This window comes from Podarcis raffonei, chromosome 15 (assembly GCF_027172205.1).
Source record: "Podarcis raffonei isolate rPodRaf1 chromosome 15, rPodRaf1.pri, whole genome shotgun sequence".
Lineage (NCBI taxonomy): Eukaryota > Metazoa > Chordata > Lepidosauria > Squamata > Lacertidae > Podarcis > Podarcis raffonei.
Genome location: NC_070616.1, coordinates 44,551,914 through 44,572,536, shown reverse-complemented (window position 1 = coordinate 44,572,536; position 20,623 = coordinate 44,551,914). Strand labels below are relative to the sequence as shown.

The following is a 20,623-nucleotide window of genomic DNA, read 5'->3' as shown; positions in this document are numbered from 1 at the left end:
GGAATTCAATATTGCAGAGTGTTGATCAGGGCAAATATTTCTGCTGGCCTCTCTTCCACCCGTGCACGCTTCTGGGGTTCTCTGGCATCCCCAGAGCCAATTTTAGGGGGCGCAGGGGATGCATGTGGGGGGAAGACCCCTTGAGCAAGCAGAAGTCCTTGCTCAGGCTTCTGCTGATGGGACCCTTTCTCCATAACACAGAGCTAATAGCTGTTGAAGCAGACCACAGATGGGGAACCTGCGGCCCTCCAGATGTTCTTGGACTCGACCTCCCATCAGCTCCAGTCAGCATAGCCAAATACGTTGGGAGTTGCGGCCCAACAACATCTGGAGGACCCCAAGTTCTCCATCCCTGCCCTGGTTGCTCATCTAGTTTCACTGGGCAGCGATTCTGAGCAGGAGGGTTCAGGGCAACCCTCCAAATCAGAGAGCCAGCAAGTCCCACTGCTGCATCAGCCACTCTTCTCTAGGCTGCCTCAGAGGGCCAGATTCAGCCCTAGGGCTGCCACTTGCTAACCCGTAACAGAAAACAGGATAGGAAACTGTAGTTCTGCAACTGCTTGGGGGTCACTCTGCAGGGAGTTGCAAACTAGGCATGACTCCCTGGTCAGTGGCCCCCAGCAAATTGGGAGAGGGCTGCATTTCACAGTATTAATTCATCATACATTAAGAAGTAAAGCAAAACCCGACCCAGTTTTTGTGCCAGGGCTCAGGCATGGAAATTGTGAAACCGTGATAAAGAATTTGGCCTTAAAAGCATGTGTCAAGTGCCTCCGCTCTCCAGAGCAAGCACTAGCAACCCCAACAGAAATCTGGGATAGAGAGGGAGGGAGGTGGTTCACACCCTGCCTATGGAATGTCACTCAGGCAGACTCCCACCTTGCCTCATTGCCGGATGAATTGAGGCAGCTGCTTCACCTGCTTATAGGTAGGACTTTGGCTGAGCCTCACTTTGTAAGGCTGTCCTCCCACAACCAGTTTTCTACAGCAGCATACAGCCCAGGGAGTGCCTCTGAGCATGTGTTAGAAGCATCTGGTTTTAGAAGTAAGAACATTTACCTCCAAGAGATGAAGTGAGGTCCAGGGAGAGTTAAGCCCTGCAGTTACTTCCTGGAAATTAATGCTGCCAAAAAAGTTTGACCTAGAAACCCTGACCTCTCTGAAATCTCCCTGAGAAGCAGCACCAAATGCGGAGAGCATTCCTCTTATCACAGAGTAGCCACAGAACGCAGGCCTGAGAACCGGCTGCAAGAGGAGAAGGGGGCTCACCTATGGAGCCCCGAATACAACCGCTACGATAAGCAAAGACATTTTGCCTTTACTCAGAGACACATCTCCACGGGGTATTTCTCTTCCAGGCACAGTAAAGATAGTCAAAAAGTGGTGGAAGGACTAAGACCCAGAACACTTCATTCAAGAAACAAAATAGGCATCTAGCACGGTTTTAGCTGCGCATACGCTGTGGATGGATGTGGCAATCAGGTCTAAAACAGAGGTTTGCTCCTCACGGATGCCCTATCTGGGCTAATTCACACACGCACCCAGTATGGCAGAGGATGCCCTGCACATGAAGATGGGCCTTCCCACCGAGGCCGTTCCGACGTGCATTTGCCGATCCCCGCGGCCGGTCTGGCCCCCGGCGCCACGGGGAAGCCCGGCTTGGGCAGAGCGGCGCCGGGGACCCACGAGGCGCCCCTCCAGCGCGCAGTCCGCCCGCCCGCCCGCCCGCGCCCCGAGCTGCGCCCGGCGCGTCTCGTGTGAAACGGCCCCGTCGAACCCCGAGGGCGCTCGCCTTGCCTGAGACTCAGCGACTTGGTGTCCGCCTGCGCGTCCTCGTCGTCGTCCTCGGGCTGCCCCTGCCCGTCCGCCCCGGCGAGGCCGTCCTGCTCGGGCCCCGCCGCGCCGCCGCCGCCGCGCACGGCCGACCACGTCCACTTGGCCCACTGCACGGGCGACAGCAGCTGCCACGACGAGCTGAACGCCATGGGGACGAGGCTGCCTTCAAAATGGAGGGGCGGCCCAGAGGCGCCGGCAGGGAGGCGCGGATCCGGCGCTGACGGGCTCCCGCGTGAGCGCGGCTTTCCGCTTCTGCGCGCCGCCTCCGCCCGGCTCGCCGCCTCCCTCCCTCGCTCGCTCGCTCGCCGGCGGGAAGGGGATCGGGCCCAAGGGCCGCCGCGCTCGCTCAGCCCATTGCCGCGCCCGCTCCGGGCGCCCCAGCGCGGACTCGCCGCCGCGCGGGAGGAGCGCGCCCAATTCGGAGCAGAAGCCGCCCGAGCGCCGCCCAGGCGAGCTCGCCCCACCTGCACGCGCACGGCCGCTTCGCACGTTACGCTCGGCCATCCAGCGGGCCCGGGGAGGAAGACGGGCAGGTGCCCCGAACACGCCACGTCTGGCGGGGCTGCGGAGGCGCATTCACGAGGGAGCGGCACGGGCTGCGGGCTGGTCGCCGGGAGAGGAAAGGAGTCGCCATCAGCCGCACCGGCGCCACGGAGACGGAGAGACAGGGCCGGAGACAAGGGGCGAGCCTTGGCGGACGACCGCAGCTCCCGGAGCACGGACGAATATCTTTGGCACCCCCAAATTGATCTGCTCGATTTTGTGCCCCCTCAGCTCGGCACCGTATGCGGGGGAACTTCCCACACCACCCTAAATCCAGGGCTGCCTGGAGACAGTCAGTCAGGCCCGGCATCCGCACCACTGGCAGGAAGCAGAGCGAAGAAACGCCCGGGTGCGTCTGCAGCAGCACAACTGCAGCAAAGCATGTCTCTCCTGCATGCGTCTCTGCAGCCACAGCAGGCGCTGCAACCTCCCAACAGCTTGACTTGACCACCCTTGTCTCCAATGGAGACAGATAGATGCCAACCATCCAGCCTTGCAGGATCAGACCAAAGGCCTTTCCAGACCAGCACTCTGTCCAGCCAGATGCCCCTGGGAACAGTGCCAGATTACCAAATAGGCAGAGTAGGCACCAGCCTCTGGGCCCCATGTGACAACTGCTGAAAATAATATTGATTTGATCTTGGGGGAAAATTACATTCAAGCTTTCTTAGTTCAATGTTATCCCACTGGGCGGGGGGCAAGATTTCAACTGTCATGGGGTCTCCACAGGGTTTAATCCAGCACTGCCTGGGAACTCTGCAAGCAGGACCTGAGCACAACTTGGTTGCCATTCCCAGTAACTTGGTCCACAGAGGTGTTCTGAGTCCTGCAGTCCAGGTAGTGCATAATGTCCTGGCTCTGGCAACTGATTTGATACAAATGCTGACATCCTCTCTCCTGCGATGTGACATCTGAAGCCACAACCTCACCTTCCATTGCTCTGGCACACTGCTTGACTTTAGGGAAATGCATAACTGGAACAGCTCTTTTGGAGGGGCAAAACAGCACCACGGATTGCTCCACTGAGCACAACACCTGCGCACAAAACCAGGCTCTCAAAACATGTCACAAAACAATCTCATTCCTCAGCCCCCACATGCAACCTGCTAACATTCTGATTGTAGGATAATCTTACAAAGAAAAACTACCATGTTGGGAAGAGGGTGGATAAGGAAGAGGAGTAAAGCAAACTTCTTCTCTCATAATTGTAGAGCCTGGGGTCATCCAGTGAAGAAGAGATATTGGGAGATTCTGGGTGGACAAAAGGAAGTGCTTCTTCACACAGCATCTAGTGAAACAAGGAGTGAGGAACCTCTAGCCCGCATGCTGGATGTGGCTTAGCATGTGCTCCAGTTTGACCCACAAGGCTGTTTTCCCAGAGCCATACCTGTGTGACATCAGATGTAGGGAACTCAATTGCACAGCTAATCCCTGCAGAAAGCAGGCTTGAAGTCACTGCACCCACCTGTCACATTTGGCCTGCACTTGGTAGAGGAGAGATGGACAGGTCTGGTTCCCCATCCAAATTAAAGTATGGAATTTGTTGCCATAAAATATGGGATTACGCACCAACCAAGATGTATTTAGAAGGGGATTAGAGAAATTTGTGGAAGATATGGCTATCAACAGTTGCCAGCCATGAGGGCTACATATTATCTGCAATATCAGCAACCTTAGGCCCCTGAATATGGGTTGTTGATGGATCAGCAGCAGGGAAGGCTATTGCCCTTGGGCCCAGGCCTGTAAGCTCCCCAGAGGTAACTGGCTGGATGCAGCAGGATTCTTACATTCTTAGCCAATTCTTCCTGATCTAGATAAGACAGCCTTCACTTGTATTTTCCTTCATCATACGCCTGAGTTACCGTATTTTTCGTTCTATAGGGCGCACCGGCCCATAGGACGCACCTCGTTTTTTTGGGGGGGGGGGAAATGAATAAAAAAAATTTATTCCCCCCCCCAGCCGCGGCTGCCGCCCCAAGCCTTGCGCACACCTGCCCGAAGCACGGGGCGCCCTCCGGAGGGCTCCGCATGCTTCGGGGTGCAGGCTGCCGCCCCAAGTCTTGCGCGCCCGGCGGGAGCTCCCGCCGGGCGCGCAAGGCTTGCAGACACTCACCCGAAGCTTCGGGTGACAGGCTGCCGCCCCAAGCCTCGCGCGCCCGTCGGGACCTCCCGCCGGGCGCGCAAGGCTTGCAGACACTCGCCCGAAGCACGGAGAGCCCTCCGGAGGGCTCCCCGTGCTTCGGGCGACAGGCTGCCGCCCCAAGCCTCGCGCGCCCGTCGGGACCTCCCGCCGGGCACGCAAGGCTTGCAGCCTGTCGCCCGAAGCACGGAGAGCCCTCCGGAGGCCTCCCCGTGCTTCGGGCGACAGGCTGCCGCCCCAAGCCTCGCGCGCCCGTCGGGACCTCCCGCCGGGCGCGCAAGGCTTGCAGACACTCGCCCAAAGCACGGAGAGCCCTCCGGAGGGCTCCCAGTGCTTCGGGCGACAGGCTGCCGCCCCAAGCCTCACGCGCTCGGCGGGACCTCCCGCCGGCACGCAAGGCTTGCGGACACTTGCCGGGGCTGCAGGCTGCTGCCCGCAAGCCTTGTGAGCCCGCGGGAACTCCCGCCGGGCTTGCAAGGCTTGCAGATAGCTTCCTGAAGCCTGGAGAGCGAGAGGGGTCGGTGTGCACCGATGCCTCTCGCTCTCCAGGCTTCAGCGAAAGCCTGCATTCGCACCATAGGACGCACACACATTTCCCCTTCATTTTTGGAGGGGAAAAAGTGCGTCCTATGGTGCGAAAAATACGGTATTTACATTCTTGACTTTTTACCTCTCCCCCACACTCAGGGCAATGCCCTTCCTTATTTGGCTTCTGTGTGTGTGCACTTGTGTGTGTGTGCACACACGCGCGCACACACAGGCATGTTTTCTTGCTTTGCAACTGTTTGTCACTGATGGTGAAATTAAGCAGTCAGTATTGCCATTTCTTTTTGAATTATGGTGCTGGAGGAGACTCTTGAGAGTCCCATAGACTGCAAGAAGATCAAACCTATCCATTCTGAAGGAAATCAGCCCTGAGTGCTCACTGGAAGGACAAATCCTGAAGCTGAGGCTCCAAGACTTTGGCCACCTCATGAGAAGAGAAGACTCCCTGGAAAAGACCCTGATGTTGGGAAAGATTGAGGGCACAAGGAGAAGGGGACGACAGAGGATGAGATGGTTGGACAGTGTTCTCGAAGCTACCAGCATGAGTTTGACCAAACTGTGGGAGGCAGTGGAAGACAGGAGTGCCTGGCGTGCTCTGGTCCATGGGGTCACGAAGAGTCAGACACAACTAAACGATTAAACAACAACAACAACATTGCATTTCTGATATCTACTAGATGTATTGCATGGGTTTTCATATGCATTTAAAACATAGCAACACACACACACACACACACACACACACACACACACATCTTCAATAAGACATAAAATCCAAGCCAGTACATATATGTTGAAAAATCACAAAACCAGAGCTAAAATTCTTCATAGGAGCTAAAAACAGCAACTAAGACCCAACAAGTAAAAAACAGAAGAGCTGAAACCTCCAACCATAAAACAGGAAGAACTGAAAAAATTACCCTGTCCTGATTCTGGGGAGAGAACAACATGGGAGCTGAGGGATCTTTCTCAGGGAAAGCATTCAGAGCACATGGGGTGGGGCTGGTAAAAAAACGGCAAAGGCACTGACTCTCACAACTCAACTCTAGACTTCCTATGGCAGGGGCACTCTGACGACAGCCTCTGGGAGAAGGGACCCAGCTGTAAGGGGTGTGTGACAAACCTTTTCCAGTCAAAGGGGCACCTTCCCTTCTTGGGAACCCTCTGGGGAACACAGGCCACTGGAGGGCAGAGCCAGAGGCAGAAGTGGATGAGCAATGAATACACATTTTGGATACATAAAGGTTTGGACCTATAAAGCCTTTAATGGCTCAGGATCACGATACATCAAGGACCGCCTCTCTCCATATGAACTGATCCAGATTCTGCAATCATAATGTGAGGCCTTTCTTTGAGTGCCTTCTCCACGAGAGGTCTGGGAGGTGGCAACAGGAGAATGGGCCTATTCTGTGGTGGCTCCATGTTTGTGGGATGCCCTCCTCAGGGAGGCTTGCCTGGTGCCTTCATGATACACCTTTAGGCACCAGGCAAAAATGTTCCTCTATAACCAGGCCTTTGGCTGATTAACATTCTATGGCCTTTTGAATGTGTTTGTTGGAGAGGGGCTTCCTGGTTTGTTTTGTTCTAATAATAATACATTTTGCTTTTGTACAATAGGATCGTTTCTACACACTCACACACACCTCTCTCCTCCACGGAGGTAGGCAGGAGTTCTTAATGGAATTCAAGGACATATTTGAGCCAGGAGAAAACCCCTGATGGAGGAGGGTATGAAGAATGGCTACTGAAGGATGTGACCTGAAGAGAAAGGGAGCGTTTTTCAAACAGGTTGTTTCAAACACTGTTACTAGAGATGTCTGCAATGAGATATATATAACATTGTTATAGATTTTTTTTGGAGTGGGACCCCCCTAAACCCTAAAAATTAATAAATGGCAGGATTTTTATTAATTGGGATATGGATGAAAGTACAAGCTGCAGAGCTGCGTTCTGGGAAGAAGAAGGAGGAAGGAAGATTGGGATCCATCTTGGGCAGGTTGGCTGCAGGCTGGCTGGGAGAGATGCCTTGGACTCCAGGGTTGCATTGCCATGGGGGACAAGCTCCTCTTGAAATGACCAAGCTGTAAGATCTGGACTCTCTCCATGCAGACGTGTAAAAAGGTGAATAAGCCATAGTTCTTAAATCTACAACAGTCTCTGCCATGTGTCAATTCTCCAAAGGAACACAGACGCGGTGAGCACCTGGAGCGCCATGGACTCTTGCTGCAGCTCAGCAGGGAGTGGGGGAGGCACCCGACTTTTATAGCAAGACCTGTATTGGCGAGGAAACTCCTTATTCAAGGAGGGTTAAAGCTGCAGATCCCCTGTGCCTGCTTGCTTGTCAGGACATGTTCATGCATTGAGAGGTCAAAAGATGGCCGGCAGAGAAGGCAAGACACCATGGCGGCCAACATGCCACCCAGACAAATGACACTTCCATAGAACAATGCCATCAGGATGACAAGTCTACTCCAAGGGAGTCCATTAAACTTCAGCAAAGGGAGGCTGCCTAGAAAGCAAGGGGAAGGATGGGTTCATGATAATATGCAGTGTGCAGTTCCCTTACTACTGAGTAATCTTATCCCTTCCTTCATGAGGAAGCACAGGGAGTACAACTGTAAAATGGCAGGCAGGTCCCTTCTCATCCTGCAGACTTCACTCAGCTGAACACTTCTCAAAGAGATCATAGAACTCCATAATTGTGTAGCAGGAAGGGATTCCCAAGAGTCATCTACAGCCCCCTGCAATGCAGGAAGCACAGCTCAAGCATCCCTGACAGATGGCCACCCAACTTTTGCTTGAAAAGCCCCCACCACAGCTGCCCTCCCTTTAGTTGCTACAGACTTTGGTGACCCGTCCAGCTGTGCTAGTTGCCTTTGGTGCTAATGCAATCTCTAATGCAATCTCCAGAGTACAGGCACAGCCCAAGATTCTTGGCATTATTGGAGTCCCCTTTCCCTTTGGGCATGAAGTCCATTTGAACTGCCCCCCTGGAGAAAAACCTCTCTCTCCAGCGAGCCTGGAGACCAGCCCCCCAATGGCAAGTCTGGGATGTGGGCTTATCCAGAGGCATTGTGGGGCAGCAGCAGCAGCAGCAGGAGAGGACACAAAGCTTGCCCTGGAGGATGGGGGCAATGACCTCTGGAGCTGCTCCTGTCAATAAGGCATGCGGATGGATCGCCTATTAGAAATGGTTGCCAGGGTCGATTTTTCTGTCAGAACAAAAGGACGGGGGCGGGGGGAAGCATCTGTTTTAAGCAATTCTTCACACAATGATTGTTGCAAGGGAAGACAGGGAGCAATTTCCCCCTCCTATAGCCACACAGTCAGATCATCCCCCATTACAACTCTAAGGTTCATGAGGCAGAAATTGGTGCCAATTTTCTTATAAAAGCCCCTTCCCTAGGAATAGCTTATGTGCAACTGGTTGCAACACTTGGCAATTTGGCTCGCAGCACAGGAGCCCCACGTGACCCTGCAGATAATGCTGCAAAACAGAAGGAGAGGAGCAGATGCTGCAGAGCTCAACTTTCTCCTGACTGCCAAATTCAGGCCGCAGAACAGCAAATTCCTTTACTTGCTAGATGAGGACCAGCAGAAGCCAATCTGGAGGAAGGCATTAGCAACATCCTTCAGTTGTCTGGGCAGGACATCATGTGCTGCCAAGAAGAGAGACTCCTGCCAGGTGAGCAAGAAGAGAGGGCAGGCGAGGGGGGCGGCCACAAAAGACTCACAGGCATGTTCTTCCTCCAAATCCCAGGTCAGGCTAGGATTACTCTATGGCGGTGGTGGCAGACCTATGGCACGCGTGCCAGAGGGGGCACTCACGAGCCCTCACCCCCGCACAGAGCCGGCAGAAGGCAAGGGCAGCGCGTCGAGTCCTCAGCTCAACTTGTGTCTGAGTAGAAGTGCCTCGGATAGGGTGTGGGGGGTGTGCAGAATGGAGCCACAACCTCCAGGGTGCACATTTTCCCTTGGGGAGCCTCCGTTGTGGGTGGGGAGGGCATAGCGCTATGCACGCGCTCAGAAGCGCACTGCTGCGTTGGTGGACCGCCGAGGTTTCCAAGCAGCCGCTTTCCTCCTGCTGCTGCTGCGAGGTTGAGGCTTTACACACCCTGCGGTGTGGGAGCGGAGTCCGAAGTGGAGTGGAGGCTTCGTGCTGCATCTGAGAGCCCCTGCACCACCAGAAGGCAGCTAGGCACTCCCCAGCTCAGCTGCCCGATCCCACTCCAACTTGCACGCAAGCAGGAGCAGGGCGGGGATCTCTCGGCTAGGAAGCACGAAGCCTTCACTTCTGAGAGATTCCAGCCATGCTCCTGCTTGCTCGCAAGTAGGAGCGGGATGGGGCAGTTCAGCTGGGGAGTACCTAGCTGCCTTCAGGTGATGCAGGGGCTCTCAGATGCAGCTTCTGGGCTGCCTCCACCTTCCCCAACCTCAGCAACTATTCAGCCTGGCTGCCTTCACAGGGCTGCAGAGGATCTCATGCGGAGGTGGGGACTCTTTTAAACTTCTCCCTTGAGGGGAGTGCAGCCGCAAACCCCTCAATGGAAAGTGTGATGGAGCCTGCACCTCCCCAGCTGAGCAGCCCCGATCCAGCTCCTGTTCCTGTGCAAGCAGCAACACTGCCTAGCGGAGCAGCCCAATCCAGGAGCCGGAGCAGGAGCAGGCTGGGGGTGGCGGCGGCTGCGGCATCCCTTGCCTGCTCGCCCCAGCCCAGCCCAGCCTTGCACCCCACTTTTCAGCCAAAGAGTCTCCCAGAGGGGCTTACTTACAAGCAGAACAAGACAGTCCTCACCCTCAGGCTTACAGTCTTAAAAAAGCACAATACACAAGGGAAAAGGAACAAGGAGAGAAGAAGAAATACCCAGGCACCAATTTCTAAATCGTTGTTCCTGCAATGACCAGCAATTCAGAAGGTGAAGAAAGGCCCCGTGGTGGTTAAAAAGGCCCCAGGGGTAGAAAAGATGTTTATGAAGTGCAGGGTGAAAACATTAAATAGGAATGACGAGCCTCAGAAATAAAGGGCATGGAAATTCACAGAATTCATTTCCCTTGCCAATTCAGGAAAGAAAGTCCATTTGTTTCTCATATTTATGTATAAATACTTAATCTACACTTCCAAAAACACATAAGCAAAAATACAGCTAACATTGAAATTTTGCACTTCTCCAAATTTGGCAACACAGTTCTCCAGAATCATATATATTAGGGGAAAGTCTTATAAAAATGAAGATAACATACAACAATGCATGATATGAAAAAAAATCACATGCAAAATTGTATATCTGAGAAGAAATTCCCACTAAAATGCTTCTGAATTTTCAGGACTTTTTTTAAAAAAAACCAAAAGCTGAGGTGTGGAAATGGGCAGAAGAGAATTTAATATTAGAAAAAAGAAGAAATTGGGAGAAACTGAAACCAAAAGATCCGTCCATGTCTATTCTTGATAACACTGTGTGTTTACTAGATTTAGGTGCTGGAACATGATCCCATCACTGTGGCTGAAATCTTCCCTGAGAGCTGCTCCTTCCCAGCAGAGCATCTCTCCTTGAATGCAGGACAGTCATACTGTGGGAGCATATGAAACATGATGGCACAGCCAATGCCAGGCTCACATGAAAGGGAATTGGCTTCATTTCAATCTGTGCCTTGCCAGGGCTGTTGTCCCTGCCCTTTGCCAAGAAAGGACGGATGTTCAAGCAGGGAGCACCAGAAGGCTTTCCTCTCACAGCCAGCACACAGTTGACCAGCTGCTGCTCAGAGCCTCAGAGCCAAATGCAAACACTCAGGGGCAGAGGAAGCCTCTCTGGCACCCTAGGGGAGCATGCACACTCGGCAGCCCATACGGACGCTGTGCCCTCAGCCGCTCTACAGCTGGGGGGAGGCAGCAGGCCATCTTGTCACCCTCCCGGGTGGCACCCGAGGTGCGCCACCCCCCCACCTTTGTACGCCCCTGCAAACACTTCCACTCAAGGTTAAAATTAAGAAGTGATCTTAGATGTGCACACAGGCCCCCCTTTCTCATTGCAGGCTCCCCCTTTTTAATTGCATATGCACATATGTGAAAGTGAGGTGACTGCCAGATGGAGCACCTAGAACGAAACACAACAGGCCTCAGCAACAAGAGGCACCTTCTCTCCCAACCTTTTGATGCCTCCTGTAAGCTCTTCTATGCTTAGGCAAATCTACTGAAATTGCACTTTCCAAAACAATAGGTGGCCACAAACTCACCCATTCTCCAACTTCTACAGTGCGCTTCTCCAGCCAAGTAATGTGTAAAAAAATGTAGACACCAAACTATGAAAATTTAAAAACAAAAATGGATCAATTAGACAAAATTACATAATGAGAGAAATTTGCCCTGAAATGCAGGTAATTTTTCACAAGCACTTAAAAAAATTACAAACTGACATGGAAATGTGGAGAACTGAATCCGAGGCTGGAAAAAGAAGAAACTGAAACTGTTAGATTCCCCCATCACTAACAATGGCCAGGACACTGGGCCTCACAAGCGCCGTGGATGAGGGGTGGAGCTGGGTCAGGATACCTAAATGTTCAATGAGCAAAGCATCTGGAGGAGTCCAGAATCTCAGTTGGGATTGAGTTTGGAGTTGTTAAATGCTACCCTCGCTCTGTTGGGAGCTCTAGCAGCAAAACTCACTAGAGGGAGCTTTGAGATGGCTTTTCCAACAGAAAGCACCAGAAAAAGAAGGCTCCCTTCTCCAGAGTCAGAACAAGCAAACAGCAGGCCTGTGGTTTCGTTTCTGGAAGAATCTGAGCCATTGAGATTCTCTAGTCTCTGTGCAGCCTTGGCTTACTCCCACACCACTTGGCATCAGGGCTGCACACGCACATCCCTCAGCACATAATTTTCCTGTAACCGTAGTTACATAACATTTTTTGCAGTTGCTAAGATACGTGGAGTGGGAAGAGGCCCTGATGTGGCTGTGAGAAAGCCTGCAAATGAATACAGGAGGAGATAAGCTGACTTACAGCAACTGTCCAAGGATTCAGGAAGACAATGCACACTTCATTGGAAATAAGTCTTGCCAAACTCAGTTGGACTTACTTCTGAGTAAACAAGCACAGGAACAGGCTGTGCATCCCCATACACTGACAAAATGTTGCAATAGAAAATGGGTTCAGAGTGGTAGAAGAAACTCCATGAGCTGATTTATTTGGGTGCCTAAAATATTGATGCTGCCAGTTGGGGATGGGAACATCAGAAGCTGCCTTCTAGCAGGTCAAAACATTTATCCATCTAGCCCAGTATTGTCTACTGGAACTGGCAGCACCTCTCCAGGTCTCAGGCACAGGTTCTCCCCCCCCCCCCCGCCCCCGACCAGCATCTCCTACCCAATCCTTTATTTAACTAGACCTGGACCTTCTGCACTCAAGCAGGGGCTCTATCCTTTTCTAGCCCTGCATATGACTAGCACAGAATTGCATCCAATACACAATATTTCAGCCGGATCTTAAGACTCTCAGCTTCTCAGTTTAGAAACATCACACATTTCTAGCACTTCAAAGCTCCCCCAGAAAGTACCAAAAGGTGGAGGTCATTCTTGCCAAATCTGAGAAAGTGAAGTATGGTTTTAATAAATTCAACAGGAGAGCAGGAAAAGCCAACATGGTGCCCCCAGATGTTGTTGGATTACAACTCCCATCAGTGGCGTGTGGTGAATGTTTTTGTAGGGGAATAGTTAGGGCCAGAGATGCCAGCTTGCAAGGACGATGGGGCGGTTTGTGTGTGACATTGCACATACTGTATGAGCATTCCGACTCCCTCCCTAAGCTGGGCAGAAACTTCCTGGGCTTTGGGAAGGAGGTGGCAGAGGAACATTTAGGGGACTACCCTAGTCCGCCTAGTCAATAATCATAATCAATCATAATCATAATAATATATCCTGCCCATCTGGCTGGGTTTCCCCAGCCACTCTGGGTGGCTCCCAATCAAATATTAAAAACACAATACAGCATTAAACATTAAAAACTTCCCTAAACAGGGCTGCTTTCAGGTGTCTTTTAAAAGTAGGATAGTTGCTTATTTCCTTGACATCTGATGGGAGGGCGTTCCACAGGGCAGGCGCAACTACCGAGAAGGCCCTCTGCCTGGTTCCCTGTAACCTCAGTTCTTGCAATGAAGGAACCACCAGAAGGCCCTCGGTGCTGGATCTCAGTGTCTGGGCTGAACGATGGGGGTGGAGAGGCTCCTTCAGGTATACAGGTCCGAGGCCGTTTAGGGCTTTAAAGGTCAGCACCAACACTTTGAATTGTGCTTGGAAATGTACTGGGAGCCAATGTAGGTCTCTCAGGACCGGTGTTATAAGGTCCCAGCAACCACTCCCAGTCACCAGTCTAGCTGCCGCATTCTGGATTAATTGCAGTTTCCGAGTCACCTTCAAAGGTATCCCCACATAGAGCGCATTGCAGTAGTCCAAGCGGCAGATAACTAGAGCATGCACCATTCTGGCAAGACAGTCCGCGGGCAGGTAGGGTCTCACCCTGTGTACCAGATTAAGCTGGTAGACAGCTGCTCTGGACACAGAATTGACCTGTGCCTCCAGGGACAGCTGTGAGTCCAAAATGACTCCCAGGCTGTGTACCAGGGGCACAGTTACCCCATTCAGGACCAGAGAGACCTCCACACCAGCCCACCCCCTGTCCCCCAAGAACAGTACTTCTGTCTTGTCAGGATTCAGCCTCAATCTGTTAGTTGCCATCCATCCTCCAACCACCTCCAGGCACTCACACAGGACCTCCACTGCCTTCACTGGTTTTGATTTAAAAGAGAGGTAGAGCTGGGTATTATTTGCATATCGATGAAAACCCAATCCAAACTTCCTAATGATCTCTCCCAGCGGCTTTATGTAGGTGTTAAAAAGCATGGGGAAAAGGATGGAATCCTGAGGCACCCCACAAGTGAGAGCCCAGGAGTTTGAACACTCATCCCCCAACACTACTTTCTGCACACGGCCCAGGAGACAGGAGCGGAACCACTGTATAATTGTGCCCCCAGCTCCCAGCTCTTCTAGATGGTCCGGAAGGATGTTATGGTCGATGGTATCAAAGGCTGCTGAGAGATCCAGCAGAACTAGGAAACAGCTCTCACCTTTGTCCCTAGCCCGCCGGAGATCATCGACCAGCGTGACCAAGGCAGTTTCAGTCCCATGATGAGGCCTGAATCCCAACTGGAAGGGATCCAAATGGTCCGCATCCTCCAGGTGTGCCCGGAGTTGTTGAGCAACCACCTGCTCAATCACCTTGCCCAAGAATGGAAGATTTGAGACGGGGCGATAGTTGGCCATATTGGCCGGGTCTAAAGATGTTTATTTTAAGAAGGGGTTTAACAACCACCTCTTTCAGTGGGTCTGGGAAGGCTCCCTCGCAGAGGGAAGCATTCACCACCCCGCAGAGCCCATCGCCCAGCCCTTCCAGACTCGCTTTCATTAGTCAGGATGGGCAAGGATCAAGGAGACAGGTGGTCGGTTTCACTTGTCCAAACAGCCTGTTCACAACCTCGGAGGTAACAGATTGAAATTGATCCCACACAACTTGACCAGACAGAACTCTAGCACTCTCCCACCCCGCCCCTGCTCCCACGGTGGAATCTACCTCTTTCTGAATCTGTGCAACTTTATCTGCAAAAAATTTTGCAAAAGCATTGCAGGAGATCTTGGGGGCCCTACCAGGCCCCGGTGATGAAGGTGGTTCCGATAGATTGCGAACCACCTGAAAGCGTCTCCTGCTGCTGTTCTCTGCAAATACAATAGAGGCAGTGAAGAAGGTCCTATTTGCAGTCGCTATCGCCACTTGGTAGGCTCGACGTTGAGCTCTAGCCCGTGTCCAGTCCAATTCAGAATGAGTTTTGCACCACCGACACTCTAGCCATCTCAAAGATTGTTTCATCACCCTCAGCTCAGGGGAAAACCACAGGGCTGTCCGGGCTCCATGCAATCAGAGAGGGCACTTCAGAGCCAGACAGTCAATAGCCCTGGTTAACTCCACATTCCAGCGGGCCACCAGGGAATCGGCTGAAAGGCCATCAACATGGGATAAAGCATCCCCTACCACTCTCTGGAAACCATTTGGATCCATTAAGTGGCGGGGGCGGACCATCTGAATTGGCCCCACCTCCCTGCAGAGGGGAAGGGTCGCGGAGAAGTCCAGTTCCACCAGGAAGTGATCTGACCATGGCACTTCTTTTGTTTCACTTTTACTTAGTGTCAGATCACCAACATCCATAGAGGTGAACACCAGATCTAAGCCATGTCTACAACTGTGAGTTGGGCCAAACTTTTTTAGGGACAGCCCCATGGAGGCCTAACCACAGGCCACTGACTCCCATCATTCCTGACCAATGGCAATGCTGGCTGGGGCTGAGTTGGGAGTTCAAAATACAGAGGGAGGGCACCACATTGTGCCACCGTCTTAGATTTCAATATTGTTATGAATAGGTGGGGTCCCTGGACTCCCCTTCTGACTCCGAGACACCCCCCCTTCTAATTCCTGGCTTTAGCATGTTGGAACACAAGGCAGGAGCCAGCCTGGTGATGGCCCCCTAAAGATGAGTCTTGGGGGACAAAGCGAGTGGCTCCATGTCAGAGGCCTCTGAAGTAGAGTTTTAGAGCTGAAAGGAGAGGAGTTGTTTTTAGAATTGCAGTTGGCTGGGATGTGAGCTGAAAGAGAAAAAGTGGCAGTGCAGAGCAGAGAGACAGAGGGCCGTGGCATCCAAGACTGAGACCACAGGAGAAGCAAGAACCTATTTGTGCGTAATGCTGTGAGTTCCTCCATCGTAGATATGTGTACATAAACCCTATTTTACAAGGACACCACAGTCTCTGTTGTGCCTCATTTCCAAAGGAAACGCAAACACTGGTAATCGCCTGGAACCCCTGCAATCTTGCATCACTTGGAGATCAGGGTGGTGTGTTCCATGTCTTCCATTCCTTTGCCACTAAAGCACTAGTACCCCCATCCTCAGGACTTCTCAAAGACCCCAAGGCTTAACCAGGAATGTCATGGTGGGACTACCTGGAATGAGCTACCTGGAACCGCCAAGCCTTCATGGGGCTCAGCAGGGGCTGGGTGTGTCCTCTCATCCCAGAGAGCTGCCTTGTACTGAGTCACGCTAACAGCTAAGCATGGTCTGCGCTGCCTGGCAGCAGCTCCCAGAGTTTCAGCATGCAGAGCATCAGTTCTGCCATGGAAATCCTGGATGCCCTTCCTCAGCCTCTGGGACTGGGAGCCAGTAAGAAGTCTCTGCCCCGGGCAAAGATGAGGAGCTTGGCCTTTGACTTTTGCCCGCCCAGCAGAGAATGTGTTTCTGCCTTCAGGATTTCAGCCTCCAGCTTCCCTCATTGCTGCCAGCTCCAGCAACTGTCTCCATGCAACCTGGGGTGACAGAGACACCCCCAGAGCTTTAAAGCAGGGATAGCCCAGGCTGAAATTTCCCTATCACTGCTTTGCAGATCTGAGGCACAATTAATAAAGCAACAAGAGAGATGCAAACTGGCATAATTTATTTTAGTTGAATGGTTTCTGATTTGTGGTATGTACATGGTGCCCTGGAGATGAACTGCAACCGCTGGTGTGACTCAGCTGGCCACGCAGTATATGTTTCAAGTTGCATTTCAGCTAAGAAACAGAGGAGCAATACCAGTTGGAGTGACAGCCAGAGACAGAAACAACACATCCTCAAGGGGTTTGATGCTGCAGGTAGCTATTGGAGAAGGACCCAAGCTCCATCTCCAAAGGCATCTCCCAGCAGGGCTGGAATGCCTCCCGGAGAGCTGCTGCCAGTCAGTGCCAACAATCTAGAGCTCAGTGGACCAGTGGCCTGGCTTGGCATGAGACACCTTCCTGTGTTCCACAGGATCACAGCCGAAAAGACAACACATTCAAGCCATCTCTCAGTTACAGATCTCTGCAGTGTGAGGAACAGACTCTGTTCAAACAAAATGGAACTTCCTTTTCTTTGCAAACACACTGACACTCACTTAGCACCGTTGCTGGGAGATAGCTAGTGCACATCTTAACAGGACCAAATGCAATAAAGCTCTTCAGCAGGAATACAGAAAAGCAGAATACAGTGGACACACGAGTAGCGAATGTGATCCGTGCGGGAGGCACGTTCGCAACCTGCAGTGCCACATCTGTGCATGCATGGGTCACGATTCGGCACTTCTCTGAATGCACAAAGCGCGATTTAGCTCTTCTGCGCATGTGCGAGTGCCGAAACCCGGAAGTAACCTGTTCCGGTACTTCTGGGTTTGGCACGGTGTGCAACCTGAAAACGTGCAACCTGAAGCATCTGTAACCGGAGGTATGACTGTAGAAGACATGACTATCCATCACCCACAGAGGGAGGCAATATCCTTATCATCCTAACTATCCCTCTGACTGTTAGTCGAAATTAAGAGCATATCAAATTAAAAGCAACATTAATAAGGTTTTGTTAGAACTGGATATGGAACAACTGATGGGTTCAAAATTGGGAAAGGAGTACGGCAAGGTTATATATTGTCTCCCTGCTTATTTAACTTATATGCAGAATTCATCATGTGAAAGGCTGGGCTGGATGAATCCCAGGCCAGAATTAAGATTGCCGGAAGAAATATCAACAACCTGAGATATGCAGATGACACAACCTTGATGGCAGAAAGTGAGGAGGAATTTAAAAACCTTTTAATGAGGGTGAAAGAGGAGAGCGCAAAATATGATCTGAAGCTCAACGTCAAAAAAACAAAGATCATGGCCACTGGGCCCATCACCTCCTGGCAAATAGAAGGGGAAGAAATGGAGGCAGTGAGAGATTTTACTTTCTTGGGCTCCATGATCACTGCAGATGGTGACAGCAGTCATGAAATTAAAAGACACCTGCTTCTTGGGAGAAAGGCGATGACAAACCTAGACAGCATCTTAAAAAGCAGAGACATCACCTTGCCAACAAAGGTCCGTATAGTTAAAGCTATGGTTTTCCCAGTAGTGATGTATGGAAGTGAGAGCTGGACCATAAAGAAGGCTGATCGCCAAAGAATTGATGCTTTTGAATTATGGTGCTAGAAGAGACTCCCATGAGAGTCCCATGGACTGCAAGAAGTTCAAACCTATCCATTCTTAAGGAAATCAGCCCTGAGTGCTCACTGGAAGGACAGATCGTGAAGCTGAGGCTCCAGTACTTTGGCCACCTCATGAGAAGAGAAGACTCCCTGGAAAAGACCCTGATGTTGGGAAAGATTGAGGGCACAAGGAGAAGGGGACAACAGAGGACGAGATGGTTGGACAGTGTTCTCAAGTCTGACCAAATTGCGGGAGGCAGTGGAAGACAGGAGGGCCTGGCGTGCTCTGGTCCATGGGGTCACGAAGAGTCGGACTGAACAACTAAACAACAACAACAACTAAATTGACAGTTAACACAGGATTTGACCTGAAAAGCTCACACTGTGCTTTCCTCAATCTTGTACGCTTGCTGTAAGCTTTCCCGCACATTATCGGTGGGCTTGGTGTTACTTACGAAATAATTTAGGAGATTCATGTAGCTGTGTTGGGCTGTTGTAGCAGACAACAGTGAAGTCTCATGACACTTCAGGAGATGCTGTTACTTTACAGTGGGATTTCATCACATGCCAGCAAATTCAGGTTCTGTTATTAAAGTTCATTTGGTGTTTTTGCACAACAGACCAGCTTCCCCCACCACTATTTTGTACATTTTGTGGTAAAGTGATGAGAAGATGTACCAATATTCCACTCATGTCTTCCCCCACCCAGCAAACAAATCAGAATGAATGCTCACAAAATAGTTAATACTACCTAACCTCCAGACAAAAGTTGTACAAAGTTCATCAAACAGGTCCTCTTGTGGACGGGAGTCCACCTCATCAGATGCAGCAGACTGGAGTCCACAGAACTTTATGTCAGGGATGGCAAACCAGCCTGGGGTCCTCCAGCTGTTGTCCCTGGCCACGACAGGGGGAGGGGGGAGACAGGTAGAAACTGCAGTGAACCTGTTCTCAACCAGATTCACTCATTGATTGGTTTATTTATACAGACTTTTTGGCCCGAAGGCTCCCAAAGCAGTGAACAGATTAATGCAAAAGAAAATATAATAAAATTGCAGTAATTGCAAACACAAAAGTACAATAACTACAGGAGATACAGAAAACAGCAAAAACCAGAGACGCCATCAGTTGAGGTGCTGCATTTGTGCTCTCACCCCAAGCTCCACTCTCCAAACCTTCTGCGTCTTAACTAGAAGCCAGTCTGACCCCCATTTGCCTGCCGGCCTCCTTCCACCAAGGAGGAAGCCCACCCACAAACAACAGTTCAGGGGGAATCCTGTCACCTGCATCACCCTCCAGAGGATAAACCCCAAGGGAAAATACCCCTTTGGGGAGGCCCAAGGCTATGGAGCCTCCAAATAAGCAGGTCCCCCCCCCCGAAACCGCGATGGCAGAAACTTCCCCTGGCTGCCTGTGGGCCGGGCTGGCAGGCTCAGCCTTCTGGCTGCTCAGCCTGCTGCCCTTCTCCAGGTGCAAAAGGGCAGAGGAGGCTGCAGTCTGTAAGTCTCCCTCCTGCTCCCTGCCTCCAGGTGCCTGGAAAGCCCCCAACTGCACTGCCCTCCCCATTCAGAGGCCTTAGTTCTGCCTCCAAGAGAGGAGAGAGAACATGACCATCAGTGGGGGAGAATGTGGGATGGAGACAGCCACCCAGAAGCCATCTTTGACCCACAAGAGAAGAAGGGCCCAATCCTCTGCAGGCTCACTGAAGCCTGTCCGATGTCAAGGAAGTTTATTCTCTAATGAAGCAAAGACGATCAGGATTGCAGCCTAACTACAATGCACAGAAAACGTCTCCTCCGAGCAGCCGGGGCTTTTCAAAAATTCCAATTTTCATAGGGGGCTGATCAGCCTTAGCTATGACGGGAACAAGAGGGGAGCTCTTATTTTGTCATCTGTATCCCACTACCTTTCAGGGAGCGCAGGGAGGGCGCGCACACGTCTCCCCTTTCCGTCTTATCCCCACAACAACCCTGCGAGGTGGGCTAGGCTGAGAGATAGGGACTGGGCCAAGGTCACTTCGTGGGCTCTCGGACGCTCTAACCACTGCACCACCCTGTCTGCCCCACCAGCTTTTCCTCCTCGTTTCACTCTTAAGGAAGTGGGGGAGTCACAGTGGGGGAGTTACACCCCCTTGCCAGGGGGTCACCTGCCAGTCTCTCCCCCTGCACTTACCCGGCCCCCTCCAGCCTGCAAGGCGGAGGCGGCTGCTGCCCGCGGCGGTTCAAGGTCCCCCCCATCGCCCACGAAGGCGCCTCGCTCCACGGGGAGAGCCGCCCGCCAGGCCGGGGCGTCGCCGGCTCGCAGCTCTAGGCGGACGCGCCGCGCCCAGTTCCGGCCGGAGGGGCGGACCCGGCCGGCAGGTGCGGAAGGGCAAAGATCGGCCGCGTTGCAAGCGCAGGAGCAGCGCAGAGGGGACGCGAGGGAACCGTAGGAGCCGGAATTGCCAACTTTTCCTACTGCAGCTCCTCCTCTGCTTTTTTCCAATAAAAGCCCAGAG

The 20,623-nt window shown here is 52.1% G+C and overlaps 1 protein-coding gene across 4 annotated transcripts in view; it reads right to left on the bottom strand.

Moving 5' to 3' along the window:
• Nucleotides 1–20,378, bottom strand: part of TACC1 (transforming acidic coiled-coil containing protein 1) — an 83,143-nt gene extending 62,765 nt beyond the window's left edge. The window contains exon 1 of one of the 4 annotated variants that reach the window (XM_053366260.1): nt 20,299–20,378. In XM_053366260.1, coding sequence (XP_053222235.1) covers nt 20,299–20,363 — 65 coding nt within the window. In that variant the 5' untranslated portion in view covers nt 20,364–20,378. Of the gene's footprint in view, nt 1–879; nt 1,392–1,797; nt 2,114–20,298 lie in introns of those variants that run through there. The other 3 variants (XM_053366257.1, XM_053366259.1, XM_053366261.1) reach the window with 3 other exon arrangements.
• Nucleotides 20,379–20,623: the final 245 nt, after the last annotated feature.